General features: G+C 41.2%; 1 protein-coding gene across 2 annotated transcripts in view; it reads right to left on the bottom strand.

Moving 5' to 3' along the window:
* The window catches only part of PTH2R (parathyroid hormone 2 receptor), a 2,104,896-nt gene that overhangs the window by 698,581 nt on the left and 1,386,510 nt on the right, over window positions 1-19,805 (bottom strand). For both annotated transcript variants that reach the window (XM_073558211.1, XM_073558212.1), the window contains one exon: window positions 1,637-1,703. In XM_073558211.1, the coding sequence (XP_073414312.1) occupies window positions 1,637-1,703 (67 nt within the window). The remainder of the gene's footprint in view (window positions 1-1,636; window positions 1,704-19,805) is intronic.

Here is a 19,805-nt window from a genome sequence, read left to right as displayed (position 1 = left end):
TACGCTGTGGGTACCAGGCTATTCATCTGCCTTGGCTGTTTGGCTCCACTTGCCTGCATTCCCTCACACAGATGGAGCTCAGCTTAACTGACTGCTATGCACTCTAGCAAACACCAGACTGACCCTGAACCTGACACATCAAAACCCTTTACTGCAGAGTTTTAAACTAGCAACCTGTGGCCTTCAGCCACATGGAAAACACGGCCAGAAATTAAATGGACTGCAATACTACCATCTTGCAGTCTGTTTCAAAACACAAATCCAGAGCATGTTTTCTCCAAACCTGCCTTGTACAACTAGCATGTCCAAGACCTATACTCACTTTATTCTGCATCGCAACCACAGCTACACCTGTGACTGCAATCCTCTCTCATGGCCTCAATACGCCTCTGTGCGCATCCTGGGGGGAACCTACAGTGACCCTTACATGTATCACCAGTCACTGCCTCACATGTGTTGAGTGCTAATCTACGTTTTGATGTGTTAAATTTGAATTCTCTCAAGTATTGTGCATCACATGTGTAAATATCGCCCCATGTGTTTATTATGTGTCTGAGAATAGTGCCAACCTTTTGTTCTACTTTTAGTTCTACTATTAGTTCCTGGCTTGACAGCAGAAAGTAATTAGTACTATCTCATATGGATCATAGTTGGCTCTATCATAAAAAACAGTTTTTAGGCTGTAAGGGCTTTTTTTCTCTGGATGTGTTGGTTGTTACCCTTGCAATTAAACCACAATTTAGGCAACCAAAATTTTCCCAGAGTACTGTATGTGTCAATCTGCAATATTTGCTGAATATTTCCGAAACATTTACTCCCCAATTTATCAAGCAGTTTTCACCAATTTTCTCATGTAAAATAGCTTGAAACATGTCAAATTGTTTGTTTCTTCAATTTAGTTGCACAACAATGTTGTGACTTTTGGTATTTTACATCAGTCCAGCTTTGCTAACTTTTTGAAAACTGGGCAGTGCTTGGGTGGAATGGGGGCACGGATAGGAAAGTCCAACAAATCAAACAATTTATGCCAAAAAATTGACTGTCATAATAGAAATGATGTCAGCTCCTATCTAGAATACATTTATGCCTTGCTTATAGAGCAGAAAGAGGAGGTATCTACTTTAAATAGCTATCTACTGTAAGTATCTTCACATGGAGTTTTATGTTGATTTCCAACCGGATTTTGCTGCAAAATCCACTTGAACAAGTTAAATTACTCTTTTAATTAACATAATATTCATTGCAATAGGAAAACATACAAAGGGCACATGATGCTGCTTTTACCCACATTTTTTTCTGTCTGGTTAAAGAAGCAGCATGTCAATTTTTGAGGCATTTCTGATTGAAAAAAAAAAAATTCCACATTTTGCTACTGAATTAAAAGACTTGTCAACAAACCTTCCATATTCAAATAACAAAACTGTAAAAAAATATCCATGAGCACTTAACCTAATAGACAGATGCAATATTCTTAGAAAAACGACGAAGATATGTCTAAGCTACCAGGTAACATTTTTTAATATTTCTATATTCTTTAGGATTAAAATATAATTTTTTAATCTACTTTCCTGGTCAAGATATTATTCAGTTTCTATGTATTTTGTGTGTAGTTGTATGCTCAGTAAATCCAACTTACACCAATAGCTGTCAATATGGGTGCTTGATAAATCCATTTTATTTCTCCAGCACTTAATTCCCAGCATCTAAAAGATAAAGAAAGATAAATGTACTTATCAATATGTTGCAATCTGTTATGTGAAGCCAAAGAGGCCTACAGTTGTGCTTGAAAATGTTAAAACCCTTCAGAATTTTCCATATTTCTACATAAATTTGAGCAAAGCTAAAACAGATTTTCAGACAAGTTCTAAAGGTAGTGTGAGGTAGTGATGTCATTCACATAGGGAATTCTCGCTTGGCAGCCAAATAATCACAACCGGCACAGGTTTTCCATAAAACAACCTCAGTCCGTTTGGTTTATTCGGGCATCATATATAGAGTTGAGCGATACCGTCCGATACTTCAAAGTATCGTATCGGATGGTATCGGCCGATCTTTAAAAAAAGTATCGGTATCGCCGATTCCGATACCGGAAGTCCCATTCAAGTCTATGGGACTTCCGGTATCGGAATAAGAAAAACCCTTTCCTGCCCTTGTACAGCCTCTCTGGGGTCTGTACGGGCCTTTCGGGGGGCTGTGCCGGCCTGCCAGGGGGTCTGTGCAGGCTCCGGTGGTCTGTGCCGGCCTGCCGGTGGTCTGTGCAGGCTCCTGGGGGCTGTGCCGGCCTGCCGGGGGGCTGTGCCGGCCTGCCGGGGGGCTGTGCAGGCTCCGGGGGGCTGTGCAGGCATCGTCCGATGGGACTACAAGTCCCATCGGGCGATGCCTGCTACCATGACAGTGATTGACACATTAGCCAATGATGGGACAGTAGTAGTCCCATCATCCGGCTAATGTGTTAAATGTAAAAAAAAAAAAAAAAAAAAAATTACATGCTACATACATACAACATGCATACTACATACATGCTACATTCATACTACATACTACATACATGCTACATTCATACTACATGCAACATACATACTACATATATACTACATGCATGCTACATACATACTGCATGCTACATACATACCACATATATACTACATACATGCTACATGCTACATACATAACACATATATACTACATGCATGCTACATACATACTACATGCTACATACTACATATATACTACATGCATGCTACATACTACATGCTACATACATACTACATATATACTACATGCATGCTACATACATACTGCATGCTACATGCATGCTACATACATACTACATACATACTACATGCTACATACATACTACATATATACTACATACATACTACATACATACTACATGCATGCTACATGCATGCTACATACATACCACATACATAACACATATATACTACATGCATGCTACATACATACTACATGCTACATACATACCATATACATACTACATGCATGCTACATACATACTACATGCATGCTACATACATACTACATGCTACATACATACTACATATATACTACATGCATGCTACATACATACTACATGCTACATACATACTACATATATACTACATGCATGCTACATACATACTACATGCTACATACATACTACATATATACTACATGCATGCTACATACATACTGCATGCTACATGCATGCTACATACATACTACATACATACTACATGCTACATACATACCACATATATACTACATACATACAATACATTCATACAATACATACATAGACATACAGTACATATAACATAGAGTAACATACTTACCAATACTTGTCACATTGTTCCCCGAAGCCATTGTCTTTCCGGAATAAATATTAACATAACAAACCACAAAAATACTCACCCACGATCCGAAGCAGTCCACGAGTGTGTCCCACGACGATCTTGGGTAGAGAACGGCAGCATCAGATGATGCTGCCGTTCTCTACGGGCTGCAGGAATCCAATGACGGAAGGTAGGTATCCTTCTGCACTGTATTCCTCCGCCACTTAAAAAAAAAAAAGTCCCTAGTCTCACTTTATGCCATTGCTGTGTGGGAAATTCCCACGCAGCAATGGCATAAAGTGAGACTAGGGACTTTTTTTTTAAGTGGCGGAGGAATACAGTGCGGAAGGATACCTACCTTCCGTCATTGGATTCCTGCAGCCCGTAGAGAACGGCAGCATCATCTGATGCTGCAGTTCTCTACCCAAGATCGTCGTGGGACACACTCGTGGACTGCTTCGGATCGTGGGTGAGTATTTTTGTGGTTTGTTATGTGAATATTTATTCCGGAAAGACAATGGCTTCGGGGAACAATGTGACAAGTATTGGTAAGTATGTTACTCTATGTTATATGTACTGTATGTCTATGTATGTATTGTATGAATGTATTGTATGTATGTAGTATATATGTGGTATGTATGTAGCATGTAGTATGTATGTAGTATGTATGTAGCATGCATGTAGCATGTAGTATGTATGTAGCATGCATGTAGTATATATGTAGTATGTATGTAGCATGCATGTAGTATATATGTAGCATGTATGTAGTATGTATGTGGTATGTATGTAGCATGTAGTATGTATGTAGCATGCATGTAGTATATATGTAGTATGTATGTAGCATGTAGTATGTATGTAGTATGTATGTGGTATGTATGTAGCATGTAGTATGTATGTAGCATGCATGTAGTATATATGTAGTATGTAGTATGTATGTAGTATGTATGTGGTATGTATGTAGCATGTAGTATGTATGTAGCATGCATGTAGTATATATGTAGTATGTAGTATGTATGTAGTATGTATGTGGTATGTATGTAGCATGTAGTATGTATGTAGCATGCATGTAGCATGCATGTAGTATGTATGTAGCATGCATGTAGTATGTATGTAGCATGCATGTAGTATGTATGTAGTATGTATGTAGTATGTATGTAGCATGCAGTATGTATGTAGCATGTATGTAGTATGTATGTAGTATATATGTAGTATGTATGTAGCATGTAGTATGTATGTAGCATGCATGTAGTATATATGTAGTATGTATGTAGCATGCATGTAGTATGTATGTAGTATGTATGTAGTATGTATGTAGCATGCAGTATGTATGTAGCATGTATGTAGTATGTATGTAGTATATATGTAGTATGTATGTAGCATGCATGTAGTATGTATGTAGCATGTATGTAGTATGTATGTAGTATATATGTAGTATGTATGTAGCATGTAGTATGTATGTAGCATGCATGTAGTATGTATGTAGTATTTTTTTTTTTTTTTTTTTTTTAACATTTAACACATTAGCCGGATGATGGGACTACTACTGTCCCATCATTGGCTAATGTGTCAATCACTGTCATGGTAGCAGGCATCGCCCGATGGGACTTGTAGTCCCATCGGACGATGCTTGCACAGACCCCCGGACATCAGCACAGCCCCCCGGCAGGCCGGCACAGCCCCCCGGCAGGCCGGTACAGACCCCCACAGGGTGCACAGACCACCGGCAGGCCGGCACAGCCCCCCGGCAGGCCGGCAGAGACCCTGGGCAGTCCACACAGCCCCCCGGCAGGCCGGCACAGCCCCCCGGCAGGCCGGCAGAGACCCCCGGAAGGCCCGAAATGAGGGCGCATCATGATGCGCACACACCGCGCATCATGATGACGTCAGGCCGTCAATCAACTGAACTTCCGATTCCGATGCCGAATTCCGATATTGAAAAAATATCGGAAGTCGGTATCGGAATTCCGATACAGCAAGTATCGGCCGATACCCGATACTTGCGGTATCGGAATGCTCAACACTAATCATATACCATAACCCGCAACAGAAAGTTCATATGCACAGCATAGTGTCCTTGATAGCGCTTCACTCTGTCCTCCCTGTGGTCACGCAGGTTATACCAAGTTCCATACACAGGCTCTTCAGCCTCATAGTTATCTCACCCACGTCAGGGTTTCCTCATGGCTGGTTCTCCATGCTGCAGACATCCATTCCCTCCAGGGAATCATCAGGCACATCCAGCCACTACACACAGCCACTTCACATGCTGTTATCCAGGAGCCACATCTCCCAGTGGGACCTTCCACAATGGACCAACCAGGTCCCTGCATTCACCACCTGTGACCTACCCTGGCCACCTTATATGGTCTGTAGCCACATCCACCGGGTCACATGGCTATGACCTCATCACAGGTCCTTGAACCATTCACACACACTTTGCACTAGTGTTCTAAATACACCCCCTGGGTGGGTTTGTAGGTAACTGGGTCCACCCATCTCCCCAGATACCTGGAGACTTCTCCCTGACACATAGAAACAGCACCTCAGCAGTATCACTGCTGATCAACACACATATCAGTCTCCATCTCAAGGCCACCCACCTTGAGATACATAACAGTCCTTCCGTATATTGCCACTCATCCTCTCTCTTGAGGCATCCACACAGCGCCCCCTAGAGGACACAGTGGTCACAACACCACAGTAGATAAAGAAAGCTAAATAAATAAAATCATTCAAAAATATTAGACTTTTAATTTTTTTTAAATTAAGAAAATGTTCCAATATCAAATGTTTGTCAGCAGCAAAAGTATGTGAACTTTTAGGATTAGCAGATAGTTTGAGGGTGAAATAAGATTCTGGTGTACAACTTGATATATTTAATCACTTTCCCACCTTGTACATATCCATACATCCTTGTGACCTTGCCTTTTGATGGATATGTCCAGGCAATCTTGCACGCACACAGGCTGAGCGCATGCGATCGCCGGCGGGTGTCAGCTGATTCTTACAGTTGGCACCCGAAACTCAGTGCCAGAAGCAGTCCCACACTGCTGCTAGCATTTTAGCCCCCTAAATACTGTGATCGATCAATCGATCTCATAATTCTGGGAGCAGGCAGAGAGAGGGAAGAGAGGGAAAACAGCCTCTCTGACCTTGGATCGGAGACCACGTGGCATCATCGTGGGGTCCCAATTTTTGCCATAGTGCCTTGATGTCGTCATGACAACATCTGGGTAACCAGAGCTAGTAAAGTTGCTAGATCATGCTTAAAGCATGATCAGCAACTTACTCTGTCAGTTTGCATAGCACGGGGATGCTGCTTCATCCTCATGCTATACAAGTGATCAGCCTGCAAAAAATGATAGTCCCATGGTGGGACAAAATAAAAAAATAAAAAAAAAAGTAAAAATAAAAGTTTTTAAATAGTTGTAAAAATGTATTAACCCCTTTCTGCCATTAGACGTACTATCCCGTCCATGTGACCTGGGGCTTAATTCCCAAGGACGGGATAGTACATCATAGCGATTAGCGGTGCCTCCGGGGGGAGCACCACGGATCGCGGCCGGGTGTCAGCTGATTATCACAGCTGAAACCCAGCACTATGTGTCAGGGTTGGTCACGGACCGCCCTCGGCACATTAACCCCTGGCACACTGCGATCAAACATGATCGCAGTGTACCAGGGGATTAGGGAAGCATCGGCAGGGAGGGGGCCTCCTTTCCTGCCGGCGCCCAAATCCAAGATGGCCGCAGGGGCCTTTGGGGGCCTGCAGAGAGGTGGCTTTCTCAGTGCCTGCTGAGAGCAGGCAGTGAGGAAGCCTGTGCAGCGCCTGTCAGATCGCTGATCTGACAGAGTGCTGTCCAAACTGTCAGATCAGCGATCTGACCCTTCACAATGATGTCCCCCCCTGGGACAATGTAATAAAGTAAAAAAGAAAAAAAAAGTATAAAAATAATTTATAAAAAATCGCTAAATAAATTAAAAAAAATATTCCCTAATAAATTCATTTTTTGGAAATAAAAAAAAACAATAAAAGTGCACATGTTTAGTATTGCCACGTCCATAACGACCTGCCCTATAAAACTGTGCCACTAGTTAACCCCTTTAGTGAACCCCTTAAAAAAAAACAAAAAAAAACAATGCTTTATGTTATGAACGGGTCACCGAGGAGGATGGCAGGAACAGGCTAAGCCACCAGGAAACCAGAGAGGTTGGTAACTCAGCGGATTGTAGACTCCTGATCCTAACAACACAACTCGCAGTAGCCGTGGAGCGTTCCTACAATGCCCTTGATGCCTCAGCACTGCCGGAGAACTAACAAAGCCTAAAGCCAGAAAGGTGAATTCTAAACTGCCCCGGAGCAGATCCCCAAAGGAATAGACAGCCCCCAAACATATATTGTCGGTGAGACAAGATGAGACACAAACATAGGCAGAAAAAAAAACTGAGCAAATGATGGGGCCCAAACTTTCTACATAGGGCAGGACAGAAAAGATACTGTCTGAAATCACGCAAAAACTCTAAAAAATCCAACACATCTGATATACAAAAAACCTGAGGCCACACGACCTCACCCCCGCTAGATCATCACTCTGGTGTGAACTGGAAGCAAAGCAAAAGATACTAACAGGGGACTGAACAAACTAACACAAGCTGTAGCATATGGAGTGGGGCCAAGCACTGCCCCCAGCAGGGAGTACGCTGAACCCTGGCAACAAAGCAGAAAGCAAAAAAAAAGGCACAACCAGATTAGATGCAAAGGATTAGCAAAAGAATCACTTAACTGAACCATGCAGATCAGGCAGGAGACAGAAGGACTCAAAATGCACAAGAAGGAAATCACCAGCAACCACTAAAGGAAGCCTGCTCACTTATATGCTCCCGCCAGTAATCCCAGATTCCCAATCATCATTGTCAGGTCGCAAACTTCTATCAAACTGGCCAGCTCCACTACTCCCAGTAACCATAATAGGGAGCTCCGGCTCAGAAGTCCGAACAAGGGAATTCACAACAGTACCCCCCCTTGAGGAGGGGTCACAGAACCCTCATCCATGCCACCAGGCCAATCAAGATGGACCCAGTGAAAGGCACAAATCAATCTCTTGGAATGAATGTCAGAAGCAGAGACCCAACAATTATCCTCCTGGCCATAACCTTTCCACTTAACCAAGTACTGAAATCTCCGTCTAGCCAGACGAGAATTCAAAATCTTCTCTACCTCATACTCCAAATTACCCTTAACCAGTACAGGGTCAGGGCGCGCCTCTATGAGAATTACTGGCACCACAAACCTTTTCAACAAAGATTTATGAAAAGCGCTATGATTGAATCTTAAACGTAACTGGAAGAGCCAAACGGAAAGAAACGGGGTTAAGGATTTCCAAAATCTTATAAGGTCCAATAAACCTTGGCTTGAATTTTGGAGATGCAAACTTCAAGGGAATATTTTTTTGAGGACAACCAAACCATATCACCCACTTTGAACTAGGGACCAATGGTCCTATGCCGGTTGGAAAACCGTTGGACCTTTTCCTGAGAGTGGGACAACTTATCCACTACTTGGTCCCAAATCTGCTGCATTCTCTCTACCACAGAATCCACACTTGGGCAGGCAGAAGCTTCCACCTGCCTCAAAGAAAATCGAGGATGAAACCCAAAGTTACAGAAGAAAGGAGACATCAGAGTGGCAGAACTAGCCCTACTGTATAGCGCAAATTCGGCCAAGGGAAAAAATGAGACGCAATCATCCTAATCAGCAGATATGAAACATCTCAAATAGGACTCCAAAGTCTGGCTTGTTCTCTCAGTCTGCCATTCGTCTGAGGATGAAATGCAGAGGAGAAAGACAACTGAATTCCCAGTTTGGAACAAAAAGCTCTCCAAAATCTGGAAACAAACTGGACTCCTATGTTCGATACAATGTTCTCAGGAATCCTGTGCAAACGAACTACTTATTGTAAAAACAAGGGCACCAACTCAGAAGAAGATGGCAACTTTGGGAGTGGTACAAGATGGACCATCTTAGAAAATCTATCACAGATCACCCAAATAAGTCATTCTCTGAGAGACAGGGAGATCAGAAATAAAATCCATTGAGATATGGGTATATGGCCTCCTGGGCACCAGCAGGGGCATCATCAAACCACAAGCACAAGAGCAGGGCTTGGATGGAGAACAAGTCCCACAGGACTGCACAAAATTCCTGACATCATGAGATAAGGCAGGCCACCAAAAAGACAGACGCACCAAATCTCTGGTACCAAAGATACCTGGATGACCAGTCAACGCAGAGCAATGAATTTCAGACATTACTCTTCTCCCCCACTGGTCAGGGACATGCAATTTTCCCATAGGGCATCATTCAGGTTTATCCTCCTGAAATTCCTCCAGGGCACGCCTCAAATCGGGAGAGATGGCGGAAAGAACTACACGCTCATTTAGAATGGTAGTAGGCTCAGTCACATCAAGAGAATCCGCAAAGAAACTCCTAGGAAGGGCGTCTGCCTTAATATTCTTAGTGCCTGGAAGAAAAGAGACCACAAAATTAAAACGCATGAAAAACAAGGCCCACCTAGCCTGTCTAGGATTCAAGTGCTTGGCTGATTAAAGATAAATCAAATTCTTGTGATCGGTGAGGACCACAACTTGATGTCTAACTTCATGGCCAACAATTCCCGATTCCCCTCGTCATAGTTACGTTCAGATGGAGAAAATTTTAGAGAAAAGAAGGCACAAGAATTCATCTTAGAGGTTACCAAATCTCTTTGAGACAAAACGGCTCCTGCACCAATCTCAGAAGCATCTATCTCCACCTGAATTGGGAGTGAAACATCAGGTTGCCATAGAACTGGAGCAGAAGTGAATCTATGGTTAAGCTCCTGAAATGCCGAAACTGCCTCTGGAGACCAATTCACCACATCAGCGCCCTTTTTGGTCAAATCAGTCAGAGGTTTAACAATACCAGAAAAATTACTTATAAATTTACGGTAGAAAAACCCAAAAGCTTCTGGAGAGCCTTCAGAGAAGTGGGCTGAACCCAATCATAAATGGACTGTACCATGGCTGGGTCCATTTCAATAGCAGATGGGGACAAAATGAATCCCAAAAATGAAATCCTCTGTACACCAAAAAGACATTTCGATCCCTTAACATACAGAGTATTTTCCCTCAAAATCCGGAACACAGTCCGGACATGTTCCACATGAGAATTCCAATCACTGGAAAAAATCAAAATATCATCCAGATAAATGATCAAAAACTTATCCACAAGGTACCGGAAAATATCGTTCATAAAAGATTGGAAGACAGAAGGGGCATTAGTGAGCCCAAAAGGCATCACCAGGTACTCAAAGTGTCCCTCTGGAGTATTAAACACCGTCTTCCATTCATCCCCGTGCTTGATGCGAATAAGATTATACGCCCCCCTGAGGTCAAGTTTGGTAAACCAAAAAGCACTTTTAAATCTGGAAAATAAATCAGAAATCTGGGGTAATGGGTACTGATATTTAACAGTGATTTTTTTAAGGGAACGATAGTCAATACATGGCCTAATGAGCCACCTTTTTTGGCCACAAAAAAAAACAGCACCCAAAGGTGAAGAGGATGATCTGATATGACCCATCTCCAATGATTCCTTGATATAAGATCGCATAGCATCATGTTCAGGTACCGATAAGTTGAAAAGCCGACCCTTGGGAAATTTACAACCGAGCATTAACTCAATTGCGCAGTCATAATTCCTATTCCTATGAGGAGTCAAAGACGCGGACTTACTCTCACTAAATACATCAGAAAAATCAGCCAAATAGTCAGGAATATCTTGAGACTGGGGAGAGGTGTAGAAAACAGGACTGTCAATAAGAACACATTGACAACCCCAACTCATCACAGACACAGATCTCCAATCCAAAACAGGATTATGGGCTTGCAACCAAGGAAAACCCAGTACAATAATATCATGTAAATTGTGCAACACCAGAAATTTACAATTCTCTTGATGGTCTGGGGCGACCCGCATTATCACCTGCGTCCAAAACTGGGGTTTATTCTCCTCCAAAGGGGTAGCATCAATCCCCCTCAAGGGAATAGGGGTCTACAGGGGCACCATGAGGAAACCACAACGTTTGGCAAAGTCAAGATCCATCAGATTCAAAGCTGCTCCTGAATCAACAAAGGCCTTAGCAGAAAATGTAGACAAGGAGCAGATCAAGGTAACCACCAAAAGGAACTTAGGCTGTACACTGCCCACGGCAAATGAGTGAGCAAAAGTTTTTCTTGTTTAAGGCAGACAGAAATAACATGAGAGGCATCCCTACAAAAGAAACATAACTTATTACGCCTTCCAAACTCTTGACGTTGCGCCCTAGACAAAACCCTATCACATTGCATGGGTTCAGAAGTTTGTTCAAAAGGCAGCACCGCCTCTCGCGTACTTTTACGTTCACTTAAATATCAATCAATTTGAATGGCTAATGACATGGAGTCGTTCAGACCAGAGAGGACAGGAAATCCCACCATAACATCTTTTACGGTTTCTGCCAGACCTTTCCGAAAGAGAGCTGCTACAGCATCATCATTCCATTTAGTAAGGACCACCCACTTTCAGAACTTCTGGCAATATATCTCCGCAGCATCCTGACCCTGGTTCAATGCCAATAAGGTTTTCTCAGCTTGATCAATAGCATTAAGTTCATCAAACAACAACCCCAGGGCCTGAAAAAACACATCTACATTAACCAGAATAGGATCTCCTGGTGTCAGATAAAAAGCAAAATCCTGGGGATCACCGTGCAGCAGGGAGATGACAATTTTAACCTGCTGCACCGAGCTCCCCGATGAATTAGGTTTCAAAGCAAGAAAAAGTTTACAATTATTCTTAAAATTCAAAAATTTTATCTGATCCCCCCCAAAAAAACACATCAGGAGTAGGGATCCTTGGTTCTACAGCAGATGATTGAGCGAGATAGGCAGAAATTCCCTTCACTTCAGCAGCGAGCTGCTCAACAGGATCAAATCAGACAATTGCTTAGTCTCCATTAAGGAAAAAATCCTCCTACAGCCACAGAGAAAAAGAGGGAAAAAATATGTAAAAAATTCTGACACTTTTTTTTTAACAATTCTTTCCTTCTTTTGAGTACCCTAGAGCAGGGTTCCCCAACTCCAAGTCCTCAAGGTCCACCAACAGGTCATGTTTTCAGGATTTCCCTTGGATTGTACAGGTTATGCAATTATCACCTGGGCAATATTAAGGAAATCCTGAAAACATGATCTGTTGGTGGGCCGTGAGGACTGGAGTTGGGAAACCCTGCCCTAGAGTCTACAGTTTAGGCTGGTGATTCTGTTATGAACGGGTCACCAAGTAGGATGGCAGGAACAGGCTAAGCCACCAGGAAACCAGAGAGGTTGGTAACTCAGCGGATTGCAGACCCCTGATCCTAACAACACAACTAGCAGTAGCAGTGGATCGTTCCTACGATGCCCTAGACACCTCAGCACAGCAAGAGAACTAACTAAGCCTAAAGCCAGAAAGGTGAATTCTAAACTGCCCCGGAGCAGATCCCCAAAGGCATAGACAACCCCCAAACATATATTGTCTGTGAGACAAGATGAGACACAAACATAGGCAGAAAATAGACTGAGCAAATGATGGGGCCCAAACTGTCTACATAGGACAGGACAGAAAAGATACTGTCTGCAATCATGCAAAAACTCTATAAAATCCAACACATCTGATATACATAAAACCTGAGGCCATACGACCTCACCCCACTAGATCAGCACTCTGGTGTGAACTGGAAGCAAAGCAAAAGATACTAATATAACAGGGGACTGAACAAACTAACACAAGCTGTAACATATGGAGCGGGGCCCAGCACTGCCCTCAGCAGGGAGTACGCTGAACCCTCACAACAAAGCAGTAAGCAAAAAAAAGGCACAACCAGATTAGATGCAAAGGATTAGCAAAAGAATCACTTAACTGAACCATGCAGATCAGGCAGGAGACAGAAGAACTCAAAATGCACAAGAAGGAAATCACCAGCAACCACTAAGGGAAGCCTGCTCACTTAAATGCTCCCAGCCAGTAATCCCAGATTCCCAATCATCGTCGTCAGGTGGCATACTTCCATCAAACTGGCCAGCTCCACTACTCCCAGTAACCACCAGAGGGAGCTCCGGCTTAGAAGTCCAAGCAAGGGAATTCACAACAGCTTTATCATCATACCGCAGAACATAAAGTACAATAACACGCGATCAAAAATGCGGATATAATTAACCATGGTACCACTGAAAACGTCATCTTGTTCCGCAAAAAACAAGCCACTACACAGCGTCATCAGCGGAAAAATAAAAAATTATAGCTCGTAGAATAAAGCAATGCAAAAGTAATTATTTTTTATATAAAATAGTTTTCATTGCATAAAAGCACCAAAACATAAAAAACGACATAAATGAGGTATCATTGTAATCGTACTGACCCGAAAAATAAAACTGCTTTATCAATTTTACCACACGTGGAACGGTGTACGGTGTAAACGCACCCCCCAAAGGAAATTCATGACATGCTGGTTTTTGTTCATTCTGCATCACAAAAATCGGAATAAAAAGCGATCAAAAAATGTCACGTGCTCGAAAATGGTGCCAATAAAAACGACAATACGTCCCACAAAAAATAAGTCCTCACATGACTCAGTGGATCAAAATATGGAAAAATTATAGCTCTCAAAATGTGGTGATGCAAAAACTATTTTTACAATAAAAAGCATCTTTTAGCTTATGACAGCTGCCAAACATAAAAATCCACCACAAACAGTAAATCAAACTCCCCTATAAACCCCCTCAGTTATAGAAAAATAATAAAATAAAAAAATGCATTTATTTCCATTTTACCGCTAGGGCTAGGGTTAAGGTTAGGGCTAGGGCTAGGGTTAGAGCTAGGGGTAGGGTTAGGGCTAGAGTTAGGGCTATGGTTAGGGCTGAGATTAGGTTTAGGGGTGTGTTGGGGTTAGCGTTGGAGTTAGAATTGGGGGGTTTCCACTGTTTAGGCACATCAGGTGCTCTCCAAATGCAACATGATGTCTGATCTCAATTCCAGCCTATTCTGCGCTGAAAAAGTCAAACGGTGCTCCTTCCCTTCCAAGCTCTGCCATGCGCCCAAACAGTGTTTTACCCCACACATGTGGTATCAGCCTACTTAGGACAAATTGCACAACTACATTTGGGGTCCAATTTCTCCTGTTACCCTTGGGAAAATAAAAAAATGGGGGCAAAAATATAATTTTTGTGGAAAAAATATGATTTTTTTATTTTTATGGCTCTACGTTATAAATTTCTGTGGAGCATTTGGGGGGTTCAAAGTGCTCACAGCACATCTAGATAAGTTCCTTGGGCGATCTAGTTTCTAAATTGGGGCCACATTTGGGGGGTTTCAACAGTTTTGGCACATCAAAGGCTCTCCAAACGCGACATGACACCCGCAGACCCTACCATCAAAGTCTGTATTCCAAAACATCACTACTTCCCTTCCAAGCCACGACGTGTGCCCATACAGTAGTTCTCTCCCACATATGGGTATCAGCGTACTCAGGACAAACTGGACAACCACTTTTGAGGTCCATATTCTCCTATTACCCTTGGGAAAATAAAAAAATTGGGGACTAAAAGATCAAGTTTGTGGAAAAAATATGATTTTTTTATTTGCATGCCCGGTCATTATAAACTTCTTTGAAGCACTTGGGGGTTCAAAGTGCTCACCACACATCTAGATAAGTTCCTAGGGGGGTCTAGTTTCCAAAATGGGGTCATTTTTGATTTTTGTAACAGTTTAGGCACATCAGAGGCTCTCCAAATGCACATGACACCCGCACACCATTCCATCAAAGTCTGCATTCCAAAACATAACTACTTCTCTTCCAAGCCTCGACGTGTGCCAATACAGTAGTTTTCTCCCAAATATGGGATATCAGCGCACTCAGGACAAACTGTACAACAACTTTTGAGGTCCAGTTTCTCCTGTTACCCTTGGGAAAATAAAATAATTGGGGACTAAAAGATCATGTTTGTGGAAAAAATATGAGTTTTTATTTTCATGCCCAGGCGTTAAAAACTTCTGTGAAGCACTTGGGGGTTGAAAGTGCTCACGACACATCTAGATACGTTCCTTTAGGTGTCTACTTTCCAAAATGAGGTCACTTGTGGGGGTTTCCACAGTTTAGGCACATCAGAGGCTCTCCAAACGTGACTCTCCATTCCATCAAAGTCTGCATTTCAAAACCTCACTACTTCCCTTCCAAGTCCCGACATGTGCCCATACAGTAGTTTTCTCCCACATATAGGAAATCAGCGTACTCAGGACAAATTGGACAACAACTTTTGAGGTCAAATTTCTCCTGTTACCCTTGGGAACATAAAAAAATTGGGGACTAAAAGATCAAGTTTGTGGAAAAAATATGATTTTTTTTATTTTTACACCCTGGCGTTATAAACTTCTATGAAGCACTGGGGGGTTCAAAGTTCTAACCACACATCTAGATAAGTTCCTTGGTGGGTCTAGTTTCCAAAATGATGTCATTTGTGGGGGTTTCCACTGTTTTGGCACATCATGGGCTTTCCAAACGCGACATGACATCTGATCTCAATTCCAGCCATAAAAGTCAAATGGCGCTACTTCCCTTCCGAGCTCTGCCATGCGACCAAATAGTGGTTTACCCCAACATATTGGGTATCAGCGTACTCAAGACAAATTGCAAAATAACTTTTGGGGTCCTGTTACCCTTGGGAAAATAAAAATTGGGGGTGAAAAGATCATTTTTGTGGAAAAAATGTGATTTCTTAATTGTACAGCTGAACGTTATAAGCTTCTGTGAAGTCCTTGGGGGTTCAACGTTCTCACCACACATCTAGATAAGTTCCTTTGACAGTCTAGTTTCCAAAATGGGGTCACTTGTGGGAACTTTCCACTGTTTAGGCACATCAGGGGCTCTCCAAACGTGACATGACGTCTGATCTGAATTCCAGCCAATTTTGCATTGAAAAATTCAAACGGCGTTCCTTCCCTTCTGAGCTCTGCCATGCGACGAAACAGTGGTCCCCCCATATATCAGGTATCAGTGTGCTCAGGACAAATTGCTCAATAAATTTTGCAGGCCAATTTCTCCTGTTACCCTTGGTAAAATAAAAAAAATTGGACCTGAAGAAATTTTTTTGTGAAAAAAAGTTAAATGTTATTTTTTTTAAACATTCAAAAAATTTCTGTGAAGCACCTGAATGGTTAATAAACTTCTTGAATGGGGTTCTGAGCACCTTGATGGGTGCAGTTTTTAATATGGTTTCTCTTTTGGGTATTTTCTATCATATAGACCCCTCAAAGTGACTTCAAATGTGTTGTGGTCCCCAAAAATAAAATGGTGTAAAAATGAGAAATCGCTGGTCAACTTTTAACCCTCATAACTTCCTAACAAAAAAAAATTTTGGTTCCAAAATTGTGCTGATGTTAAGTAAACATGGGAAAATGTTATTTATTAAGATTTTTGTGTGCTATATCTCTGTGATTTAAGGGCTAAAAATTCAAAGTTGGAAAATTGCGAAATTTTCAAAATTTTTGCCAAATTTCCATTTTTTTCACAAATAAATGCAAGTTATATCAGTTACATTTTACCTCTAGCATGAAGTACAATATGTCACGAGAAAACAGTGACAGTATCACCAGGATCCATGGAAGCGTTCCAGAGTTATTACCTCATAAAGGGACAGTGGTCAGAATTGTAAAAATTGGCCCAGTCATTAACGTGGAAACCACCGTTGGGGGCAAAGGGGTTAAAAAAACAAAAGACATTGTACCTACAACTAAATATTTGTAATAAAATGTATAAGCAATAGAAGTACACATATTTCGTATTGCCATGTCTGGTACGACCCGATCTATAAAAAAATTGTCATTAGTTAACTCTTTTAGTGAACACAAAAAAAATTAAAAAAAAGGCAAAAAACAATGCTTTATCATCATACTGGCAGACAAAAAGTGGAATAACATGCGATCAAAAGGATGGAAATAAATAGAAATGGTACCACTGAAAATGTCATCTTGTTCAGCAAAAAAAGCTGTCATACAGCTCCTTGAGTGGAAAATTAAAACAGTTATAGATTTCAGAATAAAGCAATGCAGAAATAATTATATTTTCTATAAAATAGTTTTAATTGTGTAAAAGTGCCAAAACATAAAAAATTATATAAATCTGGCATCACTGTAATTGTACTGACCCAAAGAATATAGCTGTCTTATCAATTTTACCACATGCAGAATGACATAAACCAACCCCCCCCACAAAAAATCCTGAATTGCTGGTTTTTGTTCTGCCTCACAAAAATCAGAATAGAAAGCGATCAAAAAATATCATGTGTCTGAAAATGGTGCTAATAAAAACATCAAATCATCCCACAAAAAACAAGGCATCACATGACTCTGTGGGCCAAAATATGGAAAAATTATAGCTCTAAAAATATGTTGATGTCAATTTTTTTGCAATAAAAAGCATCTTTTTGTGTGTGACAACATCCAAACATGAAAATCCAATATATATCAGGTATCGCTGTAATCGCACCGACCCAAAGAATTAAGTCACCTTATCACTTGTACCACATGAGGAACAGCATAAAAAATAAATAAAACCAATTTTTCACCTGCTGTTGATTTGTTCATTCTGCCTCCCAAAAGATCACAGTAAGACGTGACTCACATTTATCCTGCACTCTGTGTTGAGCCCTTACATCGTGGTTTCCATATAAATCTCTAAAATACGTGTTTCAGACGGAACCTCTCGTGGAAGATTCCCTACAATGAGGCAGATGAAGGCATTGTGGATGCCATCTGACCTGTGATCCGCCTGTGTTCGTCTTTTTAGGATTACATAAAAGTGCCGTTGGCCACAGTTTTCTGGACTTCTGAAAAGAAGGATACCACAGAACAGAGGCAGACGGAGTCAATAGCAACTCTGCTACAATCATCAATATGATCCCAAATGTTAAGTAAAATGTTCCCAGTAAAAGCTTCAACTCGATCCACAAAAAAAGCAAATCCCCACTCAGGTCTCAAGTCTCTCCGTATGGCTAAGTAGTACTGTACAGCCATATATGGGGTATTGCCACATTCATTAGAAATTGTGGGACAAATTATAGTGCCATTTTATCCACTTCTTTTGTGAAAATGTAAAATCTGGGGCTAAAACAAAATTTTGGTGGTAAAAATGTTATTTTTTCTTCACTTCCCAATGGTATAAAATTCTGATACGCACCTGTGGTATCAATATGATCACTGCACCCCTAGATACATTCAATGAGAGGTGTAGTTTTTAAAATGGTGTCACTTATGGGGGGGTTCTGCTGTTCTGGCACCTCATGGGCTCTCCCAGTGGGTCATAGCACCTGCAAATCATGACAGTAAAATCTGCACTATAGTATGGCGCTTCTTGCCTTCTGAGCTTTGCACTGTACCTTAAATGTATTTCTCGATTACATTATGGTATTGACATACTCAGGAAAAAATGGACCTCAGTTTGTTGTAAAAAAAATTCCTATTAGCCCTTAGAAAAATTAAAAACTTGGGGCTAAAACAAAATTTTACTGGCAAAAAATGTAATTTATTGTTTCTTCATCGCTAAATGGTAGAAAACTCTGTGAGGCACATGTGGTGTAAACATGATCACTGCACCCCCTAAATGAATTCACTGGGGAGTGTAGTTTGGAACATTAGTTAACATATGGGGTGTTTCTGTTGTTCTGGCACCCCAGGGACTCAAACCATTTCAGCAAAATCTAAATTCTAATATAGTGCCTTTTCCCTTCTGAGCTTTGCACTGTGACTCAAAAGTAGCATTCCCCCACATATGGGGTATCAGCATGCTGAGGAGAAATTGCACTGTAAATTGTATGGTGCAATTTCTCCTTTTACCTTGAGCAAAAAGCAAAATATTGGGGCCAAAATAAGATTTTTTTGCGGGGAAAATGTGATTTTTTTTAAAAATGTTGTGAAAAAAATTATATCTTCATTTTTTCCACATTCCAAAAATTCCTGTGAAGCACCTAAAGTGTTAATAAACTTCTTGAATGTGGTATTGAGCACCTAGAGGGGAGCAGTTTTTAGAATTATGTCACTTTTGGGTATTTTCTACTATATAGACTCCTCAAAGTCATTTCAAATGTGAGGTGGTCCCTAAAGGAAATGGTCTTGTAAATTTTGTTGGAAAAAGGATAAATCGCTGGTCAAATTTTAACCCTAATAACTTGCCAACAAAAAATAAATTTCTATCAACTTATTTGTGTGACAAATCTCTCTGATTTAAGGGTATAAGAATTCAAAGTTTGAAAATTACAAAACTTTCCAATTTTTCCGCCAAATTTGTTTTTTTCACAAACTAAAGTTATAGTGAAGAAATGTTACCACTATCATGAAGTACAATATGTTACAAAAAATCTGTC

The sequence above is a fragment of the Dendrobates tinctorius genome, unplaced genomic scaffold (genome assembly GCF_039654945.1).
Source record: "Dendrobates tinctorius isolate UK_male_01 unplaced genomic scaffold, ASM3965494v1 ptg000254l, whole genome shotgun sequence".
NCBI lineage: Eukaryota > Metazoa > Chordata > Amphibia > Anura > Dendrobatidae > Dendrobates > Dendrobates tinctorius.
This window is presented reverse-complemented; position numbering and strand designations above follow the sequence as displayed.